Source organism: Saimiri boliviensis, chromosome 11, assembly GCF_048565385.1.
Source record: "Saimiri boliviensis isolate mSaiBol1 chromosome 11, mSaiBol1.pri, whole genome shotgun sequence".
Classification (NCBI taxonomy): domain Eukaryota; kingdom Metazoa; phylum Chordata; class Mammalia; order Primates; family Cebidae; genus Saimiri; species Saimiri boliviensis.
The window spans coordinates 38,929,490-38,953,932 of NC_133459.1; the positions used below are offsets into that span (position 1 = coordinate 38,929,490).

General features: G+C 39.1%; 1 protein-coding gene across 2 annotated transcripts in view; it reads left to right on the forward strand.

The window, feature by feature from the left end:
* RLF (RLF zinc finger) overlaps window positions 1-24,443 on the forward strand; it is a 79,011-nt gene that overhangs the window by 24,169 nt on the left and 30,399 nt on the right. Inside the window, exons 3-5 of one of the 2 annotated variants that reach the window (XM_003937011.3) lie at window positions 633-714; window positions 6,142-6,274; window positions 12,932-13,134. In XM_003937011.3, coding sequence (XP_003937060.1) covers window positions 633-714; window positions 6,142-6,274; window positions 12,932-13,134 — 418 coding nt within the window. Of the gene's footprint in view, window positions 1-632; window positions 715-6,141; window positions 6,275-12,487; window positions 12,621-12,931; window positions 13,135-24,443 lie in introns of those variants that run through there. The other variant, XM_074380596.1, reaches the window with a different exon arrangement.

Sequence of the window (24,443 nt, forward strand, 5' to 3'; positions counted from 1 at the left end):
GGGGTAAAGTATTATTCTGCAGGGTTTTAGAAAGGTGTTGATTCATTGATATTTTGATCATTATTCAAGTTATGCATTTCTTTTTTCAAAAAATTCCTGTTAATTTCTTTTCTGTGTCTTCTGGGTAATAGAAAAAGGAAACTCTTTCTTGCTTGGTTTTTTAGAGGTAAAGAAATGATTTTGCCAGTCTTCCTGCTTCCTCTGCAAGTGATAGAAACTTACAGATAACAGTTATATATATATTTATCATTTTGTAAGCTGAATTGACAATAGTATATGCTCCCATTTTTGTCTGCTGGAATTAGAATTGTTCCCATATGGGTGCCTCTTCACACCCAAATAAACAAAACTGCTTGGAATGTGATTTCTAAAGGGCCTATTAAATTCTTACCTTGTATTCTAACAATGTAAATTCTTATTCTTATATTCTAATAATGTAAATATAAAGTCTTGTGGTCTTTTTTCCCTCCTTTTTAAAATTGAACAGTCAATATAGCAACTCTGAATAAGATTTTGAAGAGTAAAAACATTTAAAATAGTCTAAACAAATGCAAAATAGATTTTTAGTATTGCCGTCATACTCTACTTATTACTGTAACCACCTTTGTATACTTACTCAATTTTTATTATAGGAGTTGTTTTGAATTACTGCTTTCAGTGTCTGAAAGTGAACTGCCATGTGAAGTCTGGGTACCATTCCTTCAGTCTCTACAGGTGAGTTGATTTTAACTCAGAAAAATTTTCTGTATCCAAGGTACCTAATTAATTACGTCCAGCAAACTAAAATTCAAACCTTAGAACAAAAACAAGTTTATTATATATTGGTATTAAGTTGATGAAATGATAAAAGGCACTTCACATGAAGGGGATGTATTAAAAATGGGTTTGTTTGTTTCATTTGGTTTTGTTTGTCTCTACATAGTGTAGAAATCAACAAAAAAGTTCATTTTTCAAAAATTAAGTTTAGACAGCATAAAGCTATCAATCATACATGATTATAAAGTAACAGTATTTGCATCATTCGTAGTATACTTATGTGGTAACCTTCAGTATACAAAACACTATTTCATTACATCTTTTTTTTTTTTAATCATGGTCTATCTTTTTGCAAAGGCTTAACTATTTCATTATGTCTAAGGTTCACCTTTTCCCTCCTAACACTTTAAGAATTGTACCAGGCCGGGCGTGGTGGCTTACGCCTATAATCCCACCACTTTGGGAGGCCAAGGTGGGCAGATCACCTGAGGTCAGGAGTTCGAGGCCAGCCTGGCCAACATGGTGAAACCCCATCTCTTCTAAAAATACGAAATTAGTCGGGCATGGTGGTAGGCACCTGTAATCCCAGCTACTTAGGAGGCTGAGGTAGGAGAATGACTTGAAGCCAGGAGGTGGAGGTTTCAGCAAGCCGAGATTGCTCCACTGCACTCCAGCCTAGGCGATAGAGTGAAACTCAGTCTCAAAAAAAAAAAAAAAAAAAAAAGAATTGTATCAAGCATTGTAAGTCTCTCAGATTTCTAAAATAGTCATCATTTGTTCTATTTGTGTATTTTACTTACAGGAGAACCACTTGGGCTCTCACTCACATTGGCTTGATTATAACCTACCTTGGTAGGCAGATCAGAAAGTGACAAATTAGGGAGGGAGAGTAGGACAGGAAAAAAACAAGTGCAGTGCTAGCAACAGCCAAATCAATAATATGCCTTTTATTGTTGGGGATAAAAAAAAAACCACTTTAAAAAATTTAATTTAGTTTTATTTTGAGACAGAGTCTCACTCTGTCACCCAGGCTAGAGTGCAATGGCACGATCTCTACTCGTTGCAACCTCCACCTCCCAGGTTCAAGTGATTCTCCTGCCTCAGCCTCCCGAGTAGCTGGGACTATAGATGCATGCCACCATACCCGGCTAATTATTTGTATTTTTAGTTGAGGTGGAGTTTCACTGTGTTAGCCAGGATGGTCTCGATCTCTAGTACTCATGATGCACTCACCTCAGTGTCCCGAAGTGCTGGGATTACAGGCGTGAGCCACGATGGCTAGCCAGAAAAACTACTTTTAAAAAAATAGACATAATAAATAATGGACCGGGCATGGTGGTACATGCCTATAGTCCCAACTACTCAGGAGGGTGAGGCAAGAGAATCTCTTGAGCCCAAGATCAAGGCTGCAGTGAGATATGATCATACCACTGTACTCCAGCATGGGCGACAGAGCTCATCTCTAAAATAGGACTCATCTCTAAAAATAAATGCATGCAGGTATTCATTTATTGATCACTAATTATGTACCAATCACTGCTCTATACTACATTTTACTTGTTTTATATCTTCTAATAAAATTACAAAACTTAAAATATGGGGATTATTTGAATCTCCATTTACAAATGGGGAGACAGGTGAAGAGAGGTTAATTCGCTTGGTCAAAGTCCCACACAGATTTCCAACCCTGAGCTTACTTTGTTAACTACTTCCTTGAGGACACAGACTATAGTAGCTTAGACTTGTTTCATGTAGGAACAAATAAAGACTTCCATATTAACAGACATACTTCATTATCTGGACGTTTCTTTCCTCTGGAATACGTAACCCAAAATGAAGTGATATAATGTTCTTTTTGGTGAGAAGATGATTCTTTGTCATGTTCTTGGCTATTTAAATCCCTGTAATGTAATCCTATTATCTCACGTATCCATGCAGCTGCTAAAATCATCTCTCATGCACAACACACTGATTTTTGTCACTCTGGGTTCAGAAGCCTGCCAGTAGTTTTGTTGGCATATGGCATTCTAGAAGGACAAATCCTAATTAGGACTATTACTGTTATATTAATACTTTTCAAGTATCCCGTATCTGAAATGCTTGATAGTATTTTAGATTTTGGAATATTTACATTATACTTGGTAGTTCAGCATCCCTAATTTGAAAACCCAAAATGCTCCAATGGACGTTTCTTTTGAGTATCATGTTGATGCTTAGAAAGTTTTGGATTTGGGGAACATTTCGGATTTCAGGTTTTTTGATTAGGGATACCAAACCCCTATCCTTTTTAGAGAGAAATATCTCATATTTCTTTATTCTTTTCTTAGATAGCTTGCTTGAATAAAATAGTTGCCTCTTTTTCCACTTGTGAAAGTTTTTTCAGGTTTATCACGTGTAGGATGTATTTTTGTTTTAAACATGCATTCAGTAAATAAATGTAATAGGGGTACGAATAAATGTTAAGACATAATCCCTGTTGAAATCCAAAAGATGAAAAAATTATTTTTTCTTATAAATGGACAAGGCACCAAATGGTTTTGAGGATATTTTTGGTAAGAAAACAGTTTTTATCAGAGCAGGCCACAGGTAGAATATTTCTCAATTACTATTTTCAGCTGAGTAATTCAGACTTTTTTTCCTATAGATATAAAAATATGCACTCTATAATTGATTTTTTAATTAAAAATGAGAGCCTATTTTCTGTAACTTGTTTTTTAATAATTATCATGGACATATATCTAAGATTGTATATATAGATCTCCTGTTTTGATGATTATCTAGAATTGTGCTTTGTGGTTCTGTCACTCATTGACCAGTGTCTTGCTATTTATTGTAAATGGTACAAGAGTGAACATCTTGAAAAGCGGTGGGGAGCATCTTGTGCTAGTATTTCTGTATTGTAGATTTCAAGAAGTGGGCTAGGATATTTCCACCCTAAAAAGAAATCAAAGTTTTAAAATTATTCTTGAAATGCCACCATATTTTTTGTAGTTTCTTATACTTAATGTTATTTTTTAAAAATAACTTTGCTATATTAGATGTTTATTGGTAACAAAGGATTGCATACCATTCTTATTCTTAGTAAACTGTATTTTGAATTTTAACAAATGAAAAAATAGAGAACTTTTAAAAAGAAACTCAAACTGTGGTTTTTATTTCAGTTGCTGCGTATCATGGTGGGTGGTGGTAGTTTCTGCTAAAGAGTAATGATACAGGTCGTTTAGAGACTATAAATATGATAACCAGATACCACAGATTTTTAACTTTTCACATGGACTCTTTCTCCTCACTCCAAAGTAAATGCGAGTCATTCTTAGTTAAGGAGAAAGAAGCCTGAGGATAGGTCAAGCTGTTAAAGCAAAATTGCAGCCATTTGTTAAATATTGCTATTAGTAAGTTAGTAATTTGAAATATTGCTTTCTGTAAAAATTCCATATTTTAAGTCCTTTCTCAGCAAAAATATAATGCAACATATTGGGTGGGAGTGTGGGTTACTGTATATGTGTAGTAAAGTCCTGTTATATATATATATGTATTTTTTTTGAGACGGAGTTTCGCTCTTGTTACCCAGGCTGGAGTGCAATGGCGCGATCTCGGCTCACCACAACCTCCGCCTCCTGGGTTCAGGCAATTCTCCTGCCTCAGCCTCCTGAGTAGCTGGGATTACAGGCACGAGCCACCACGCCCAGCTAATTTTTTGTATTTTTAGTAGAGACGGGGTTTCACCATGTTGACCAGGATGGTCTCGATCTCTCGACCTTGTGATCCACCCTCCTCGGCCTCCCAAAGTGCTGGGATTACAGGCTTGCGCCACCGCGCCCGGCCCAAGGCCTGTTATATTTTAACATGAAAGTTAAGGAATGGGGGAGACTATATCTTGTAGTTTTCACTTGAGTGTGTACTAAACTATATTCTTACAGTTGTGAGCATTTGTGGCTTATATTTTTCAAAGAAATGTTGACATAAATGGAAGCTTAAGGCCGGGTGCGGTGGCTCAAGCCTGTAATCCCAGCACTTTGGGAGGCCGAGGTGTGTGGATCACGAAGTCAAGAGATCGAGACCATCCTGGTGAACATGGTGAAACCCCGTCTCTACTAAAAATACAAAAAATTAGCTGGGCATGGTGGCGTGTGCCTGTACTCCCAGCTACTCGGGAGGCTGAGGCAGGAGAATTGCCTGAATCCAGGAAGCAGAGGTTGCGGTGAGCCGAGATTGCGCCATTGCACTCCAGCCTGGGTAACAAGAACGAAACTCCGTCTCAAAAAAAAAAAAAAGGAAGCTTATGTTCCTGGAGAATTTCAGCAGTTTAAAAGAATAGAAACAAGCTAGAATTTTAGAACATGGGAATAACTTCACCATAGTCAATAATCTTCACTTAGTCATGGAGGACAGTGAGACATATATGTAGTCATTTATACTGAATTAAGTTTCTGACTCCTTTTCTCTTACCCTTGACTATAAGAACTTTAATAAACAAACTGTTAGTAAATACATTTTGTTTGTTTGCTGAGAAGTTAGAATGACAGCTTAAAACTTAGACTTTCAGGACATTTTATATAGAGCCGCCTGTCATTTAAATAGCAATTTTTAGATGAATTTAAACAATTATATAACAATTTATGTCACTAAGTAGTATTCCTGTTGTTCCTATTAGAAGGAATAGGCACCTTGTGTGAATACTGCAGAATTTTTTAAAAGAAAGTGGCACTGATGGCCTTAAAATAATTAAATCAACAGGCGCGGTGGCTCACGTGTGTAATACCAACACTTTGGGAGGCCAAGGCAGGCATGTCATCCGAGGTCAGGAGTTTTGAGAACAGCCTGGCCAACATGGCGAAAACTCATCTCTACTAAAAATACAAAAGTTAGCCAGGCATGGTGGCAGGTGCATTTAATCCCAGCTACTCGGGAGGTTGAGACAGTAGAATCACTTGAGATTGCAGTGGCACAATCTCAGCTCACTGCAACTTCTGTCTCCTAGGCTCAAGTGATTCTCCTGCCTCAGCCTCCCAAGTAGCTGGAACTATAGGTGGGCACCACCACACCTGGCTAATTTTTTGTGTTTTTAGTAGAGACAGAGTTTCACCATGTTGGCCAGGCTGGTCTTGAACTCCTAACCTCAGGTGATCCGCCCACCTCGGCCTCCCAAAGTGGTGGGATTATAGGCATAAGCCACTATGCCCAACCGCATCCTAGTTTTTTTTTAAAAAAGATAGCAACAGAATTTTACAAGGCTTTGAGGATAGTCTTTTTTGGCTTACTTATTTTTAGTATATCCAAGGTATAGATCGTTTAAATTCCTAGGTGTTCAGATACGTTGAAAAGGCAAAACTAATTTTTATATTGTTAACTTAATTTTTTCTGGGTATGCTGTTCTTGTTGTAGGAGTCACATGATGCATTATTGGAATTTGGGAATAATAACCTGCAAATACTGGTTCATGTTACCAAGGAAGGGGTGTGGAAAAACCCAGTTCTTCTTAAAATTCTGTCTCAACAGCCAGTAGAAACAGACGAAGGTAAGTCTTAAGACTTTATTGCCTGTATTGGATGAGCATTTAATTCTGAGAAAGTTGGAATTGATTATGGGTTAAAATTTTAGGAATTTTACGTGTGTATATATCTAGTCATTCTGTTTTTATTTTGAGTAGTAAAAATTACTAGCGTTTAATGTTTTAAGTAAGGATTCTTGCATTTTCAGATAGTTTTTTTTTTTTCAAGCCCATACTGGCTAAGCATTTTTAGATAGTTTTAAGTCCCTTTGCACACATTTTTAAATTTTGCATTGAGTGACAATGTTCATACAAAGTTCCTGAGATAGAAATGAATAATCTGCTGTAGTCTTTGGTGTATGGTAGAGCTTTGCTTGTACTGTTTTTATTGGTTGCAACAACTAAGGGCTGTGAAAAAAGTTTCTTTCTTATTTCATTATTTCCAAATAATTGCAATTTAGTGTTTTACAGAGAAATGCAAAGAATGAAATTTTCGTTGTTTTTGTTTTGTTTTGAAACAAGGCTCCACTCTGCCACCCAGGCTGGGGTGGCACAGTCATGGCTTACTGCAGCCTCTACCTTTCAGGGTCAAGCGATCTGCCTGCCTCAGCCTCACAAGTAACTGGGATTACAGGGATGTGCCACCGTGCACAATTTTTCTATTTTTTGTAGATACAGGGGTTTCACTATGTTGCCTAGGCTGGTCTTGAACTCTTAGGCTCAAAAGAGTCTCCTGCCTTAGCCTCCCAAAGTGCTAGGATTACAGACGTCAACCACCATACCTAGCCAGACTGAAATTTTTTATTTGCAAAATTGTCAGTTAAAGACCAGAAAATTATGGATTTGAATTGACATTTGCATTTTAGATACACAAAAGAATCTTGTTTGATATAGACAACAATTGTAACTTCATTTGTATCAAGTTAGTGGAAAGTTCAAAGGATTACACTCTGTTAAGTACATTTTGGTATAAAAACAGATTTTGGAACAATTATTACACTTTTTGAGATATCTTTAGGTCTTAGAACAAGCCATTTGGTTGTTGATGTCTTAAAATCCCAGTTAGCTTATCCATTCACCTACCATATCATGGTGTTTGGATCTCTCTGTATAGTAAGAAGATGGGCATAAAGGCACTTAGTAATTCTAGTACTTACCAGTTGCACTGACAAGAAAAAAAGAATAAGGAAAACAGCTGTTAAGCAGAAAAAGATTGGTGTTTACCGTTTTCTGTTGAGGTCCTCAATAAATGGCATCCCTTTGTAAATATAGGTAGATGGGGGCTAAAATATCACCTTTGTTATTTATAAAAGCTGTTAGAGCCAGGTCCTTTCAGAAATGTCCCAGAATTAGGCAGATCCCTATCCAGATAAGTCTTGACTGGGCAGAGTAGATTGCATGTTTTGTACAGGCAGGCCCAAGCCCAGGAGGAAAAAAGGATGGAGTTGAGTTAAACATCCTAAATGTATTTTCCCCTGATATACTAATCAACTATGTCATGCCACCACTAGAGTTAACAGTAATTAATCATTTTTAACATAGGAAAACATCAAGAAATAGGGAGAAGCATTGCTTACCTGACATTCTGTGGTATCCTGTCTATTCAGTAAATATTAATTAAGCACCCACTATCTGTGTAAGACACTTAGTAGGTACATGATACCTACATATCCAAGGAATTATGTTGAGGACCACAGTATAAGTGATAGGCAATATGTAGCCTGCCTACTTTCACAATTGGCCCTTAACCTAATTTTGGGAAAAGATTTAAAAGCCTCCTTTATATCTCCACTGCCTCTGCAGGCCAGATATTTAACATATTTGATGCCAAAAAGCAGTGATGCTCATCTCACTGATTGTTTTCTGTAATAAGTGCCAATTGTTGATACTTTCACCTGACATGATCAGTAAAGATACCATGAAAGAGCTGTTTATCTTTTTTCTTTTTTGTTGTTGAGATGGAATTTCGCTCTTGTTGCCCAGGTTGGACTGCAGTGGCTCAATCTCAGTCCTGCAATCTCCGCCTCCTGGCTTCAAGTGATTCTCCTGCCTCGGCCTCCCAAGTAACTGGGATTACAGGCCTGCACTACCATGCCTGGCTAATTTGGTATGTTTAGTAGAGACAGGGTTTTTCCATGTTGGTCAGGCTGGTCTGGAACTCCTGACCTCAGGTGGTCCACCAGTCTCAGTCTCCCAAAGTCCTTTGATTACAGGCATGAGCTGTGCCCCACCTCTTTTTTTTTTTAGATGGAGTTTTGCTGTTGTTGTCCAGACTGGAGTACAATGGTGTGATCTTGGTTCACCGTAACCTCCGCCTCCTGGGTTCAAGTGATTTCTCCTGCCTCAGCCTCCAAAATAGCTGGGATTATAGGCATGCACCACCATACCCTGCTAATTTTTTGTATTTAGCAGAGATGGGGTTTCACCATGTTGGTCAGGCTGGTCTTGAACTCCTGACTTCAGGTGATCCACCTGCCTTGGCCTCCCAACATGCTGGAATTACAGGCGTGTGCCACCATGCCCAGCAGAAGTGTTATTCAACTGAACCTTAGGTGTTAAGTATTTTTACATCATGAAGTATGTACCTTTATTTTAAATGGTTCCGAAAAAGACAAGTAAGGCAGAGAAATATGGCAAAACAGTTCAGTTGTTACATCTAGATGGAAGAGAGGGATAAGAATTTTTAAAATGTATTGAAATGTTTGAAAAAAATAAAATACAGAAAGGATTGTGATTGGGAGTGAGACATATTGTTTTAAATATTGAAGCAAATGGTAGATTTCTTTTCAATAAAGAAATTTAAAGATTGGTATCTTCAAATGATTTTTAAAGTACAAGATTGAGCTATGTTTTAACATTGATTTAGCAGCAGTTTAACTGTAGTCATAATTATTGAATAAAATAGCCTCACAGAAATAATAGCTCTGATTTTCAGAATGTCTGCTATGTGTTGGGCACTGTATTTGTGCTTTCATATCTCACTTAATCCATGAAACAGGTGAGAGATTGCACATACCCAAGACTATGTAGTTAAAATTGTGGAGGCAGGGTGGGACACAGTGGCTTTTGCCTGTAATTCTAGCACTTTGGGAGGCCAAGGTGGACAGACCACAAAGTCAGGAGATTGAGACCATCCTGGCCAACATGGTAAAGGCTTGTCTCTACTGAAAATACAGAAATTAGCTGGGCACACACCTGTAGTCCCCGCTACTCTGGAGGTTGAGATAGGAGAATTGCTTGAACCCGCTAGGCGGAAATTGCAATGAGCCGAGATTGTGCCACTGCACCCTAGCCTGGCAACAGAGCAAGACTCCATCTCAAAAAAAAAAAATTGTGGTGGCAGAATTTGAGCCCATGTGAGACAATGTGAAAACATTTTTGATTGGAGAGTGATAACCCTTCAGTTACTAAATACATGGTTTAATTAAATATCTGTAATATATAAGGCCTTGTGCTTAATGCTGTAGGGAATACAAAAACTAACAAGACGTGATATTTGTTCACAACTTGCTGACAGTGTAATAAATGAGATATCAGAGACAGTAGTACTATGGAACATTTATGTTTGGCCTTATGCTGAGTCTTGTTTGCATTTCCAGTATTTCTTTAATTCATTCTTCTGTGTGAGGTGGATATAACTAACTTTTTTACAGATGAAGAAACTTGAGGCTCAGAGAGGTCAGTTAATTTATCCAGTAGTCTCACAGCTATGTATCAGAATCAGGATTCAACCTCAGATCTGTGATTCTAAAACCTGAAATGTTAACTTTTATACACTGTTTTCCCTTATTACTGATCTTAGAGAAAATTAAATGTGGGAAAAGAAGTAAAATGCTGTGGGAATTTGTAAGGTGATAGGTTGTGTAGGTAATACTCCTGTAATCAGGTATGTTGCTTCGTGTGGGATTTGCAGAATTGCTGACAACCTCATATGGCAGATAAATAGAGCAGAGTCTGATATTAGGCAGAATAGTAGGGGAGACAAATGTGACAGGAAATAATAGGGACGAATTAGATTGTAGAGAATTAGAGAAGAGTTGCTAGGACATAATAACTAAGTTGATTTCCTTGAGAAAAGGAAGTATCAAGGAAGGATAATGCTAAAATTTTATTGTTGTATAACTGAGAGAATATCATTGCTGAAAATTGAAGTAAGGAATAAAGAGCTATGTGAGTGAAGGGCCTGATTATGAGTTCATTTTCTGGAATTTAGTAACTGCGGGACTAAAATGGAAAAGTCCCAGTGATTGTGATCTGTTTTCCCTCTACGCTTTTTGACCTTGGCTACATATTAGAGTATCTATGGAACTTAAAACCAAAACCCATACATCCCAAGGTGCAGACTCCACTTGCTAAATCATAATCTCCAGAGTTGGAGGTGTAGAATCCAGAACTTTTTGAAGTGCCTTGGGAAATGGGCACTTACATATTGCTGATGGGAATATAAATTGGTACAATTTTTGGAGAGCAATTTTGCAGTGTGAGTCAGTATTACAAATGAACAGAGCCTTTAATTTGGCAGTTGTGCTTCTAGGAATTATTTCTGTAGGTTTATTCATGTTTCAAATGACCTATGTGTAGAGTTGTAAGTTGCAGCATTATTGGTGATTGACAGAGATTGGAAACAACCTGCAAGTCTATCAGAGGGGATTGGCTAAATTAATTATAGTACATCCATACCACAGAATACTATTCAGTTGTTAAAAATAAGAAGGTAGCTCTAAATGTACAGATGATAAAATGACCTCTACCATATATTAAGTGGCAAAAGAAAATGTCTTCCATACTCATAGAGTATTTCTGGAAGAATAAACAAGAAATTGGAAGCTTGTTGTTTCTCAGGCTGGGAAACCAGAGCAGGGTCAGGGTAGGAGGGAGACAAACTTTAATTGTATAGATTTTAGTGTCTTTTTGAAATTTGTGATTTTATACATATATATTTTTTTCTTTTTTCTTTATATGTTTTTTAAAAGGATAATTTTACAATTTATTCTGATACGTAGTTAAAATTGGGCCAGTGGTTTATCCTTGGTATAAACTGTTGCTACTACACACACACACACACACACACACACACACACACACGAGTATCACCTGGGAACTTGTTAGAAAAGCAAAATTTCAGATCCCAGACCTAATAAATCTGCATTTTAATAAGGTCCCCAGGTGGTCCAGAAAGTACTTTCAAGTTTAAGAGACACTGTTTTAGATTAACCACCTAAAGCAGTTTTTTTTTTTTTTTTTTTTTTTTGAGACAGAGTTTCGCTCTTCTTACCCAGGCTGGAGTGCAATGGAACGATCTCAGCTCACCGCAACCTCCGCCTCCTGGGTTCAGGCAATTCTCCTGCCTCAGCCTCCTGAGTAGCCGGGATTACAGGCACGCGCCACCACGCCCAGCTAGTTTTTTGTATTTTTAGTAGAGACGGGGTTTCACCATGTTGACCAGGATGGTCTCGATCTCTCGACCTTGTGATCCACCCGCCTCAGCCTCCCAAAGTGCTGGGATTACAGGCTTGAGCCACTGCGCCCGGCAGCAGTTTGTTTATTCACCACTTGGCTTGACATGCAATAGTCTCTCCTCTATTCTTTTTTTTTTTTTTTTTGGAGAAGGAATCTTGCTCTGTCGCCAGGCTAGAGTGCAGCGATGCAATCTCAGGTCACTGCAACCTCTACCACCCGGGTTCAAGTGATTCTCTTGCCTCAGCCTCCCGAGTAGCTGGGACTACAGGCATGCACCACCACGCCCAGCTAGCTTTTTGTATTTTTAGTAAAGATGGGGTTTCCCCATGTTGGCCAGGATGGTTTCAATCTCCTGACCTTGTGATCCACCTGCCTCGGCCTCCCAAAGTGCTGGGATTACAGGCATGAGCCACCACACCTGGTCCCTCTGTTCTTTAAGTAATACTATATAGTGATATGTCACATACTTGTTGAATATTTACTATTCAAAAATTGAGGGCTCATCCAGAGTCAGTCAGTGTCAAGGGCCCAATATTCAGTATGGTTTCAGGGTAGCATTTTCCAAAGTGTGTACTGAACCAGGAACACATGTTTTACAGGTTACTAATATGTATAAAAGGGTTCTCTGGTCAAATCAGTTTAGGAAACATTGGGTTTTTAAATAAAAATGAACAGTTTTCTTTATTGCAGGACTGTTCAGGGATTTGACCAAGGAATCCTTTTTTTTTCTAGGACTATCTCTCAGGTCTTTTGGTCGGTGGAACACACTTTGAGAAATGCCTGGTTTAGAGGAAAGAGCACCACTGGCTTTGGAATCCTTGGCAAGTTACCTAACTTCTGTGAATATTAATTTTTCTAACCTTAGACTGGGGATAATACTTGCCTTGGTGGTGGTGTGAAGAATAAATGAGAGGTATATAAAGATATGCAGCTTTCACACTTGATGTCTCATAAGCATTCAGTTAATCATTGTTAATATTACATAGGTTACTTGCTTCATTTCTTGTATTTATGCTTATAGTTCATTTCACTATTTCTTAATTTTCCTTTCATCTCTATTAGAGGAGATGAGAGTATTGAAACCAGAATAAACTTCCCATTTATAAGCTAAATTTTTATTAACTAAAAATCAAAACAAATAAAAATATCTCAAACTTTCATCTTAGCAAGTCTGACATGTTATGTGGTATGTTGTCAAACTATTTTATTTTTTACTTTTTCTAGTCAATAAATTGATTGCACAAGAAGGACCTTCCTTTCTGCAAATGCGAATAAAACATTTGTTGAAATCTAACTGCATCCCCCAGGCTACCGCTTTATCAAAACTATGTGCGGAATCTAAAGAAATTTCAAATGTGTCATCATTTCAGCAAGCCTACATCACATGTTTATGTTCTATGCTTCCTAATGAAGATGCTATTAAGGAGGTAAGTAAATAACTGTCATCATTCAAACTTGATATGAATTTAATAGATTTTTATATATATTGCATGGTTTATTTTCACTTCATACCAAGATTCATTTTTTTCTGGGCTACCAAAAAGTATGATTTTAATTGTATATTTAACTGCTCAACAGATAGAATGTAATATTTTAGAGTGGAATTTGAAAAGTAGATAACTAATATGCAGAGGGATGTGTACTTGTTTGGGTGATGATTTGCTGTGAAATCAAATGTGAAGGTTGTTTTTTCTTTTTAAACTAATGACGCCTCCAAGGTGGAAGGGAAAAAAAAAGAAAAAAAAAAAGTAATGACGCCTCCATTTTTGGAAGATGTAGAAGTTGTTAATCATGGCATCAAGGGATAAACTAAAGAAAATGGCACTTAATTTTAGCTTAAGTTACTTTATACATTTAATTTTGTAAGCAGAAAAGTGTAGGACTCTGGAGTCCAAGACTACATCTGAACAATTAAGTGGCCAAACTGGATCTGGATACCATGGAAAATAAGGGTTGTCTTTTTTTTTTTTTTTTTGAGACAAGGTCTTGCCCTATCACTCAGGGGGGAGTGCAGTGGTGCCATCTTGGCTCACTGCAGACTCTGCATCCGGGGTTCAAGTGAATCTCATGCCTCAGCCTCTCAAGTATCAAGTAGCTGGGACTACAAGCGCATGCCATTATGCCTGGCTAATTTTTATATATATATATGTGTGTGTGTGTGTGTGTGTGTGTGTATGTATATATATATATATATATATATATATATATATATATATTTTTTTTTTTTTTTTTTTTTTTTTTTCCGTAGAGGCAGGGTTTCACCATGTTGGCCAGGCTGGTCTCGAGCTCCTGGCCTCAGTTGATCCACTTGCTTCAGCTTCCGAAAGTGCTGGAATGACAAGCATGAGCCACTGCGTCCAGCTGGTCGAGTCTTTTTTTAAAAAACTATTTTATTGGACGGGTGCGGTGGCTCATGCCTGTAATCCCAGCACTTTGGGAAGCTGAAGCAGGTACATTAGCTGAGGCCAGGAGTTCAAAACGAGCCTGGCCAACATAGCAAAACCCCATGTCTACTGAAAGTACAAAAATTAGCCGGGTGCAGTGGTGGGTACCTGTAATCTCAGTTACTCAGGATGCTGAGGCATGAGAATCGCTTGAACCTGGGAGATGGAGATTGCAGTGAGCAGATGGCACCACTGCACTCCATCCTGGGTGACAAGAGTGAGACTGTCTCAAAAAACAAAAAACAAAAAACAAACAACCTGAATTATTTTTCTTAGATTTGGAGTTAGACTTCTCTAATAGGGTTTTGTTTTTCGTTTTTTGTTTTTTTGAGACAGTTTCACTCTTGTTGCCCAGGCTGGAATACAATGGTGTAATCTTGGCTCACCGCAACTTCTGCCTCCTGGGTTCAACCAATTCTCCTGCCTCAGCCTCCCAAGTAGCTGGGATTACAGGAATGCACCACCACACCTGGCTAATTTTGGTATTTTTTAGTAGAGACCGGGTTTTTTCATATTGGTTAGGCTGGTCTCAAACTCCCGACCTAAGGCGATCCGCCTGCCTCAGCCTCTCAAAGTGCTGGGATTACAGGCATGAGCCATTGCACCCAGCCTAGACTTCTCTAATAGTTTTTGATATATTATACAGAAAAAAATTAGAGATTTCTACACATTATTTTATCATCTACCTTTAATCCTCTTATCTTCCGTTCAATTCTGACATATGGATTCTTACTCTGCACTGAAATTTTTTATTAGATGTTAAGAGTCCCAAGGATCTGGTTCTATGCTGTAGTAATTCTGAAACTTTTACTTGTAATATCTTACTCTCCAAATAAAACTATCTTTCCACTTGACTCCCTTTAATTTACAGACTCCAGCAGGATCAATCAAGATCTGTTGATCTAGTCATCTTTTCATTCTTCCTTATCGCCCTTATGCACTCACTTCCCTTCTTAACTCAGATCATCACCACTCCCTTGTGTGTACTCAGTTTCTCTGCTGGTTTCCCTCTCTTTTTTTTTTTTGAGATGGGATTTTGCTCTTGTGGCCCAGACTGGAGTGCAATGGCGTGATCTTGGCTCACCGCAATCCTTGCCTCCTGAGTTCAAACGATTCTCCTGCCTTAGCTCCCCAAGTAGCTGAAATTACATGCATGTGCCACCATGCCCAGCTATTAGTAGAGATGGGATTTCTCCATGTTGGTCAGGCTGGTCTTGAACTCCTGGCCTCAGATGATCCGCCTGCCTTGGCCTCCCAAAATGCTGGGATTAGAGGCGTGAGCCACTGCACCTGGCTCTCTCTTAATTGTAGTTGTTTGACTGTCAGTATCCTGATTATCCCTAAATCTTCATCTGTTCTCCATGTATTTAGCTGGACTCATGGGGCCAAACTTAATGGAGAAAAAGCTGCCAACTAATTTTACCCCAGGGTAGAGTATAGTGGCACAAACACTGCTCACTGTGGCCTCAAAAATCCTGTGCTCAGGTGGTCTTCCCACCTCAGCCACTGGAGTAGCTGGGACCGCAGGAACATGCCACCATGCCCGGCTATTTTTTTTTTTTTTTTTTTTTTTTTTTTGTAGAGACGGGGTCTTGCCATGTTGCCCAGGCTGGTCTCGAACTCCCAGGCTCAAGTGATCTGCCCACCTCAGCCTCCCATAGTGCTAGAGTTGTAGGCGTGAGCCACTGCGCCCAGCCTGTTTTTTTAGCCCATTCATTCTCCCACTCTTAGATTACTATTGCATAGTTTTTTCTTATTCTTCAAAGCTGTACTATAATACTTTCTGCACTGTTTTACCCTGTTGCTAAACTTATTCCCTACCTCTCTGAAAAAAATTGAAGCACTGAGAAGAGAAAGAAGAGAATTTTCATAAGCTCTGTCTCTGAAATATCTATTCATCTACCAGCATCTATGAATGTACATCTTCTCTTGCATTGCAGGACATAAATTATAATTTATCTATTCTTCCAGCTAAGGCCAGCCCCCTTCACTTCTGTATTTCAATTGATGTTGTCTCCCTTAAGGATAATGCTATAGCAGTTCTCCTTTTCTCTATTACATCATTGATTTCCATGTCTCTGTTATAACCACCCCATTGGCATTTATGCTATTATTTCTTCTGTCTTTAAAAAGGTACCCTTCTTAGGGCCAGACCTGGTGGTTCATGCCTGTAATGGGGTCACCAGAGGTCAGAAGTTTGACACCAGCCTAGCCAACCTGGAGAAACCCTGTCTTTACTAAAAATACAAAAATCAGCTGGGCGTGGTGGTGCATGCCTGTAATTCCAGCTACTTGGGAGGCTGAGGCACAGAATTGCTTGAACTTAGGAGGCTGAGGTTGCAGTGAGCCAAGATTGCGCCACTCCACTCCAGCCTGGGCAACAGAGTGAGACTCTGTCTCAGAAACAAAAACAAAAAACAAAAGAAGAAAAGAAAAAATGCTTCTGTAGATCCTGTTTCCACTTTTAGCTACTACCCCATTTCCCAATTGTCTTAATTTACTATCGAACATTTTTTTCCCCTTTCAAGACATTCTAACATGATCTTCGTCCGTGGCAGTATACCACATCACTAAATCTAATGATGACTTTCAGTTTTTTTTTTTTTTTTTTTTTTTTGTGTGTGTGTGTGTGTGAGACGGAGTTTCGCTCTTGTTACCCAGGCTGGAGTGCAATGGCACAATCTCGGCTCACCGCAACCTCCGCCCCCTGAGTTCAGGCAATACTCCTGCCTCAGCCTCCTCAGTAGCTCGGATTACAGGCATGCGCCACCATGCCCAGCTAATTTTTTGTATTTTTAGTAGAGACGGGGTTTCACCATGTTGACCAGGATGGTCTCGATCTCTTGACCTTGTGATCCGCCCGCCTCAGCCTCCCAAAGTGCTGGGATTACAGGCTTGAGCCACCGCACCCGACCTGACTTTCAGTTTTTATCTTAACCAATTTAACTTTGCCACTTTGCCTCTTTGACACAGTTTTCCAAGGTTACCTGGGTACCATACTTTTGGCCTTTTTGTCTACCTCATTGATTACTTTCTCTCTAATGTTGCAATACTCAATGACTCTGTCATTGGGTCTTCTCTTTTTACACTTAACTAGGCTTATTTCCTTCATCTTTGGCTTTAAATACCAACTATGCTCTGAGTCCCAAAAATTTTCTCTCCAGCCCCATTCCCTCCTCTGAACTCCAGACCCATTTCCAATTGCCTAATTACCATCTCTACGTATAGAGCTAATAACTTCTCAGATTTAACATGTTCATAACTAAGCTCTTGATATTGCTGATATTTGGGCTTTGTTTTTATGAGTTTTTTTTTTTTTTTATGTCCTTACTATGTGTTTGGCACTGTGCTAAATGCTTTACGTACTTTCCTGCGTTTAGTCAGGACAACAGCTCTGAGGTAGCTCCATTTTATTCATGAGGAAAGTCCAGCTCAGATTAGGTGCTTTGTTTCAAGGTTACAAAGCCAAAGTGGTTAATCTGGGATTCAAACCTGAGCTTGGTGTACGACCAGTAATATTATATTAAAGACATAGGATGAGGAATATTATCCTTGTTGGTATTTACCTAAGGGTTTATATGCCAAATGCTATGTTAGGCATTGGGGTACAAAGATGAATACAGAAGCCTCCGGACTGGCATACTTGGCTTTACTGTTGGCCTCTACATTTCATCTAGAAAATAGCAAGAGTAATCTCTCTAAAACTTGTTGTGCCATGCCATTCCTCTGCACAAAATCATCTAATAGCTTTCCATCTTCCTCAGAATAAATTCAGAATTCTTATTCTATGTGCTATGGCCCCTGGCTATTTTTCTAACCTTCTCTGACTTTAATCTATGACTTAGTACCTACTGCTCTCCAACCACCTTGTCTTTGCTGTTGTTTGAACAAGCCAAGCATGTCTCTTAGAGCTTTGTACCTGCATTCCCTCTGACCAGAATGACCTTCCACAAGATAATTTGGATGGCTTACTCCCTTACCTGCTGTCTGCTCTAAATATTCTGTTCAATATTACCATATCAGAGAGGCCTTCCTCACTGTCTCATCTAAAATACTACCCTGTCCCCCTACTCTTCCCTAAATATCTGCTATTATTATTATAAATATATACTAACCCATTTAAAATGACCCCTCTCACTCTTTCTAGCTATTTGTATTTTCTTTGTAGTACACATTACTACTTCTACTGGGCATCACATTTGATTATTCAGTATTTCCTTCCACTAGAATATAAACTCTAAGGACAGGAACATAGGTTGTTTACTGGTATACCCCTATATTCTAGAAGAATGCTTAGCCATGTAGCCACTCAGTACTTACTGAATGAATTAATGAAAGGTATATCCTCATCCCTTGATCTTTTGTTACTAGAATTTCTATTCTAGCTTTTATTACCTGAGTTAAGACCAGAACGTCAAAGCTGGAACATTCCACTCATGCTTTGTAAGTTTTTAAATTTTGCTTGGAGGCCTTTTTGAATTTTAAAATTGTGATTTCAATATTTTTCTCTGTCTGGTTTATTTTGAAATATCATACTTAAGCTATCTATATATTTATAAAAATGTGAACCAAGATGAAACCAAGTATAGTGTTGTGATTCAGATTTATGCATAGGATGATTGCATCCTGGATCATTGTTTGGGTCAATAGTTACTTCAGATGGCTAAGATCCCGCCCCCCCCAACCCAGATTATATCTCCCCACTGTGAGAATCTTTTATCAGATTCTTTAGTTGAAAAAAAATTTTTTTTTGGCAGGGGAGAAAGTCTCGCTCTGTCACCCAGGCTGGAGTGTAGTGGTGTGATCTTGGCTCACTGCAGCCCCCTCTTCCCGGGGCCAAGTAATTCTCCTGCCTCAATCACCTCAGTAGCTGGGATTACAGATGTGCGCCACCACACCTAACTAATTTTTGTATTTTTAGTAGAGACAGGGTTTTGCCATGTTGCCCAGGCTGGTCTCCAACCCCTGACCTCAAGCAATCTGCCCACCTCAGCCTCCCAAAGTGCTGGGATTATAGGTGTAAGACACCACACCCAGCCTCTTGTTGAAATTTAAGATGTACTTATATCTAAGGTACTTCTCAATGGCCAAAATACTGACTCCAGGAATTTGTGATTCTGTCCTGGCTCCTAGTAGTCTCTTTGCATTTCTACAAACGAACTTTTTTTTTTTTTTTTTTTTTTTTTGAGACGGAGTTTCGCTCTCTATAGTGGTGTGATCTCAGTTCACTGCATCCTGCACCTCCAGAGCTCAAGCTCTGAGAGATGGTACTATTGGCCCATAGTAAGGCGGCCAGTAAGTCATGGGCCCAGGGTTTAAATCCAAGGTGGTCTACCCCTGCTTTGTTTTGTGCATATTAATCTGACGCTTACACATCTCATATACATGATCCAACTCGCTGGCACTGCCAACCTTCTGGTTCTTCCTGGATTCTGGTTCTTAAAGTAGACTGTTGCTTAGGCAAATTTTTATTTCTCTTGTTTGCCCAGAGGGGGATCTTAAGAAAAGATGGGAGAGGACTTTGAAGTTCTGAGGCTTGTGAGTAGCAGCTCATTACTGAATTGGATTTACTGAGAAACATTGGTAGAGTGTGTTTTTCACAAGACAAATAGGGAAGTGATAGCAGCAGTCAAAATATGTAGGCTTGTATCTTGACATTGTCATCTAGTAGCCATACAGCCTTGGGCAGGTAGCTTTATTTTCGTTATCTATAAAGTAGGCAAAACAATAGTAGCCATCTCACAAAATGGCTGGATAGTTTAAATGTGGTATATCTAAAGCACCTAACACAGTTCCTGGCATATTTTAGACACTGTACAAATATAGACTCTAGTATAAGAATTCTTTTTTTTTTTTTTTGAGACGGAGTTTCGCGCTTGTTACCCAGGCTGGACTGCAATAGCGCGATCTCGGTTCACTGCAACCTCCGCCTCCTGGGTTCAGGCAATTCCCTGCCTCAGCCTCCTGAGTAGCTGGGATTATAGGCATGCGCCACCATGCCCAGTTAATGTTTTGTATTTTTAGTAGAGACGGGGTTTCACCATGTTGACCAGGATGGTCTCGATCTCTTGACCTCGTGACCCACCCGCCTTAGCCTCCCAAAGTGCTGGGATTACAGGCTTGAGCCACCGCGCCCGGCCAGTATAAGAATTCTTTAAGCCTGGGGTGCAGAACTAGGGAGGAGCAGTCGAAGTCAGGATTGATCAGTAGTGAAATCTGAATTTGCACAGAGAAATAATGTGGTATACCCAGAGATAGTTAGCCTCCTATGACTTCTTCTACATTTTTAAAAACAATCATATGGGCCGGGCACCGTGGCTTATGCCTGTAACCCCAGCACTGTGGAAGGCCAAGGCAGGCGGATCATAATGTCAAGAGTTCGAGACCAGCCTGGTCAACTCTACTAAGGATACAAAAAATTAGCTGGGCATGGTCGTGCGTGCCTGTAATCCCAGCTACTCGGGAGGCTGAGGCAGGAAAATCGCTTGAACCCAGGAGGCAGAGGTTGCAGTGAGCTGAGATTGCACCATTGCACTATAGCCTGGATGACAGAAAAAAAAGAAAGCAATCATAAGGGACAAACTATAAACCTGTATGTTAATTTATTTATTTGCAGTATCAGGTAGGGTAAGGAGATAGATTGCTTACCTTTAATACCAGCTGTAGTATTTTATGTTAGGGAAACTTAATCAGACTAAGATGTAGTAATGGTTATTCTCAGCACCTGACACATGCCAAAAGAATTCAAAAGCAGCAGCAAAACACTGCATTTTGGATCTGATTTCTTAACAACAATAACAACTTTACTCTCTCAGCCTTTGTTTAATTGAAACCTGTTTTGTTTCTAGTGTTGTACTAGACACTGGCAAATACAGCAAACTGTATTGCCCGGTTTGCCAGACATAGTTGTAAGAAGATAAGTACTAAGCTCTATGATACTGCCCTAAATTCAGTAGAAGTGTAAAGACAGAGAATTCTCTGTAGACTGACCTATAAGCTTTAGAGAAAAATTGATCCTTGAGTTGGATCTTTAAGTAATGGTGGGGTTTGGATGGGTGGAAAGAATGGTTTGGAGATGACTGACTGAGGTAATAAAAGCACAGGTACTAATGAGTACTTTGTAGGGATCCACTAGAAAATAAATATCCTGCCTAGGGCAGAGAGTGGTTATTGAGGTCTTGTGAGAAATAAAAGACCTGTTGGGGTTGGAAAAGAAGGGCTTGGAAACTCCATTGCATTAGGGCTTAGATTTGATGCAGTAAAAATTAAGAAGGCTTTGAAGTTAGGAAGTGACATGACTGAAGTGGTGTTTTAGGAAGATTAGACAGAAAAAGTATATGTTACGTTTAGGACAGGAGATTGTAGTCAGCAAGAGGAGAAAGGACAGGACTTGCTGACAGGGCAAAAATAGAGGAGGATGTACAGAGATACCTTCAAGAGGCTCATGAGGCTTCTCTTGGGACACTGGAAAAATAGCGGTGCCCTGCTGCTGATTAGAATGACGGAATGGGTGGAGGGACAAGGCAGAGTCTGGGAAGATGATCAGCTTTTAGACATGATCTTTTGGTTTATTAATAACAAGATGTGTTATTAATAACAAGGTTTTGTCCTGATTGTGTTGAGTTTGCAAGGAACTGTGCTATGGGAAATGTGATTTGATAGTATTCTACAATAAGGAGTTGGCAGACTGACCTGCAGGCCAATCCACTCAACTACCTGTTTTTATAAATAAAGTTTTACTGGCACGAAGTCATGCTCATTCATTTCTTGTCAATAGCTGCTTTTGTGCCACAGTGGCAGAGGTGAGTAGTTGTAACAGACTGACCAGAAAAGCTGAAAATATTTTCTTTCTGGCCCTGTATACACAATATTTGCTGGTTGGGCAAGGTGGATCATGCCTATAATCCCAGCACTTTGGGAGGCTGAGGTGGGTGGATCACAGGAGGTCAGGAGTTTGAGATCAGCCTGACCAACATGGTGAAACCCCGTCTCTACTAAAAATACAAAAATTAGCTGGGCGTGGTGGCACACGCCTGTAATCCCAGCTGCTCAGGAGGCTAAGGCAGGAGAATTGCCTGAACCTGGGAGGGCGGAGGTTGCAGTGAGCCAAGATCGTGCCACTGCACTCCAGCCTGCGCGACAGAGTGAGACTTCATCTCAAAAAAAAAAAAAAAAAAAAAAAGTTTGCTAACCTGTGCTCTACAAGAATTAAGTTTTTCAGTCTATTTCAGTGGTTTAATATCAGTTGGTCTAATCCTCCATGTTCTAGGAGTGATGAAACTGAAGCCAAGCTGGTAATGTTTCCAAGGCCCTTCCTGCATTAAGCTAATTAGAGAGGCCCAGGCTGGAATGTAGGTCACCTGGCTCCTTGGTCGGCCTTCTTTCCACCTACCACCTATTTCCATTTGTTAGACACTGATAAGCCATGGTCTGATTGGGAGCATCTTGGTGATATATCATTCCATTCATATTTATACATACAGGTGTGATTGAAAACATTTTTTATCATGATCTGGATTAACTTGTTAAATACACTAATGCAAAAACATTTAGTACACATAAAATTATCTTAAAAGTTTTTTTTTTTTTTTTTTTTTTTTTTTTTTTGAGACAGAGTTTCACTCTTGTTACCCAGGCTGGAGTGCAATGGCGCGATCTCGGCTCATCGCAACCTCCGCCTCCCGGGTTCAGGCAATTCTCCTGCCTCAGCCTCCTGAGTAGCTGGGATTACAGGCACGCGCCACCATGCCCAGCTAATTTTTTGTATTTTTAGTAGAGACGAGGTTTCACCAAGTTGACCAGGATGGTCTCGATCTCTTGACCTCGTGATCCACCCGCCTCGGCCTCCCAAAGTGCTGGGATTACAGGCTTGAGCCACCGCGCCCGGCCTTAAAAGTATTTTAAAAGGATCTCTAGTATCATAACTAGTCAGTCTCTTATCCTAGTGATACTTTTTTTTGTAAGTGTCAACAGAATTAAAAATAATCTTTAGTTTGCTTTGGAAAATTACCAGTGAGTCACTAGATGTTGATTAATTGGAGTTTAAATTCGGCATATGTTCTAAGGTAGGAGAGTTACATATTTGCCATCTGCTTCACTGGAGGTCAGGAGAAGAGTTAACTTGAGCAACAGCTGGGAATAAAAGAACATTGTATGTTGACACCTGTGGGTATCCTAGTAATGGGCATGTGTAATGGGAAACCTCTGCTGGGAAGATTTAGCCAGACACATACAATTAAGATTAATTGACTGGGTCATCTGAAAGCCAAAATTCAGAACCCACTGGGTGAAGAGTGAGTCCTTTCAGATACTTGGTAGGTCTGGAAGGCAGAAGAATTCCATGGAATCCTGGAGTTTTAGGTTGTAATATTTCATTTATGTAGAATTGAATGAGATGACATTGTTGTAAATTTTACATAAGAAAGGATTTTAATGAAAATTATAGACTTGCCAGTGTCCCAGTGTCCCAAGAGAATATTTCCTATAGTTTTTTTTTATTACTGAGAGGGGAAATCTTTGCAAAGATCAGGTTTTCCACAAAAGAAAGACAATATTTTAAACATGAAGCACTTCTGCTATTTTATTTTTTTTATTTATTTTTTCTTTTTTTATTTTATCTTGGGAACTACACCTGAAACTTCTGCTATTTTAAAGATCCCAAGAAATCTGTCAGCAGAGTTCTTGGCACAGTTAAGGCAGAGGTCAATTTCATTCTTAATCCCTGAGTAAACTACATCTTCAGTGTCTGATGTGGTTGACAGACACAATAGCAGGTGGTTGTTTCTTTTCCTGATGGGGAAAGAAAAAGACAAACAGTATCTAATTTACTCACCAGCCTAACACTGTTGGGAATTGACACAGTCACTAGGTATAAATGATAAACAGAGCAGATACATTTAAACAGGACCCAGTAGGAATTCAGTTTGGGAGTAGAAGAAAAAATAAACAAGAGTATAGAAATTCCAGATGTAGTTTCAATAAGAATCAAGATTAAGATGAATACTGAACAAGGAATAATTACAAAAGGTTTAATTAAATTTAAAATATGCCACCTCTACCACCTTCTCTTATGTTAATTGTCAGCCTGTTAGACTATTGGTGTTTAATTGCCTTATTATTTTGAAAGTCTTAATACTTTTACTTTATCCTTTTGATCATACAAGGAGTGAAATGTACACTCAATACACTGATGACAGGCTGTGTAAAGAAATGAGGATTTGCCTGTTTAGATATTTAATCTCCCAAAGCACAGCTCTTTTAAATAGATTTGAAGAGATGTCTTCTCAGAACTT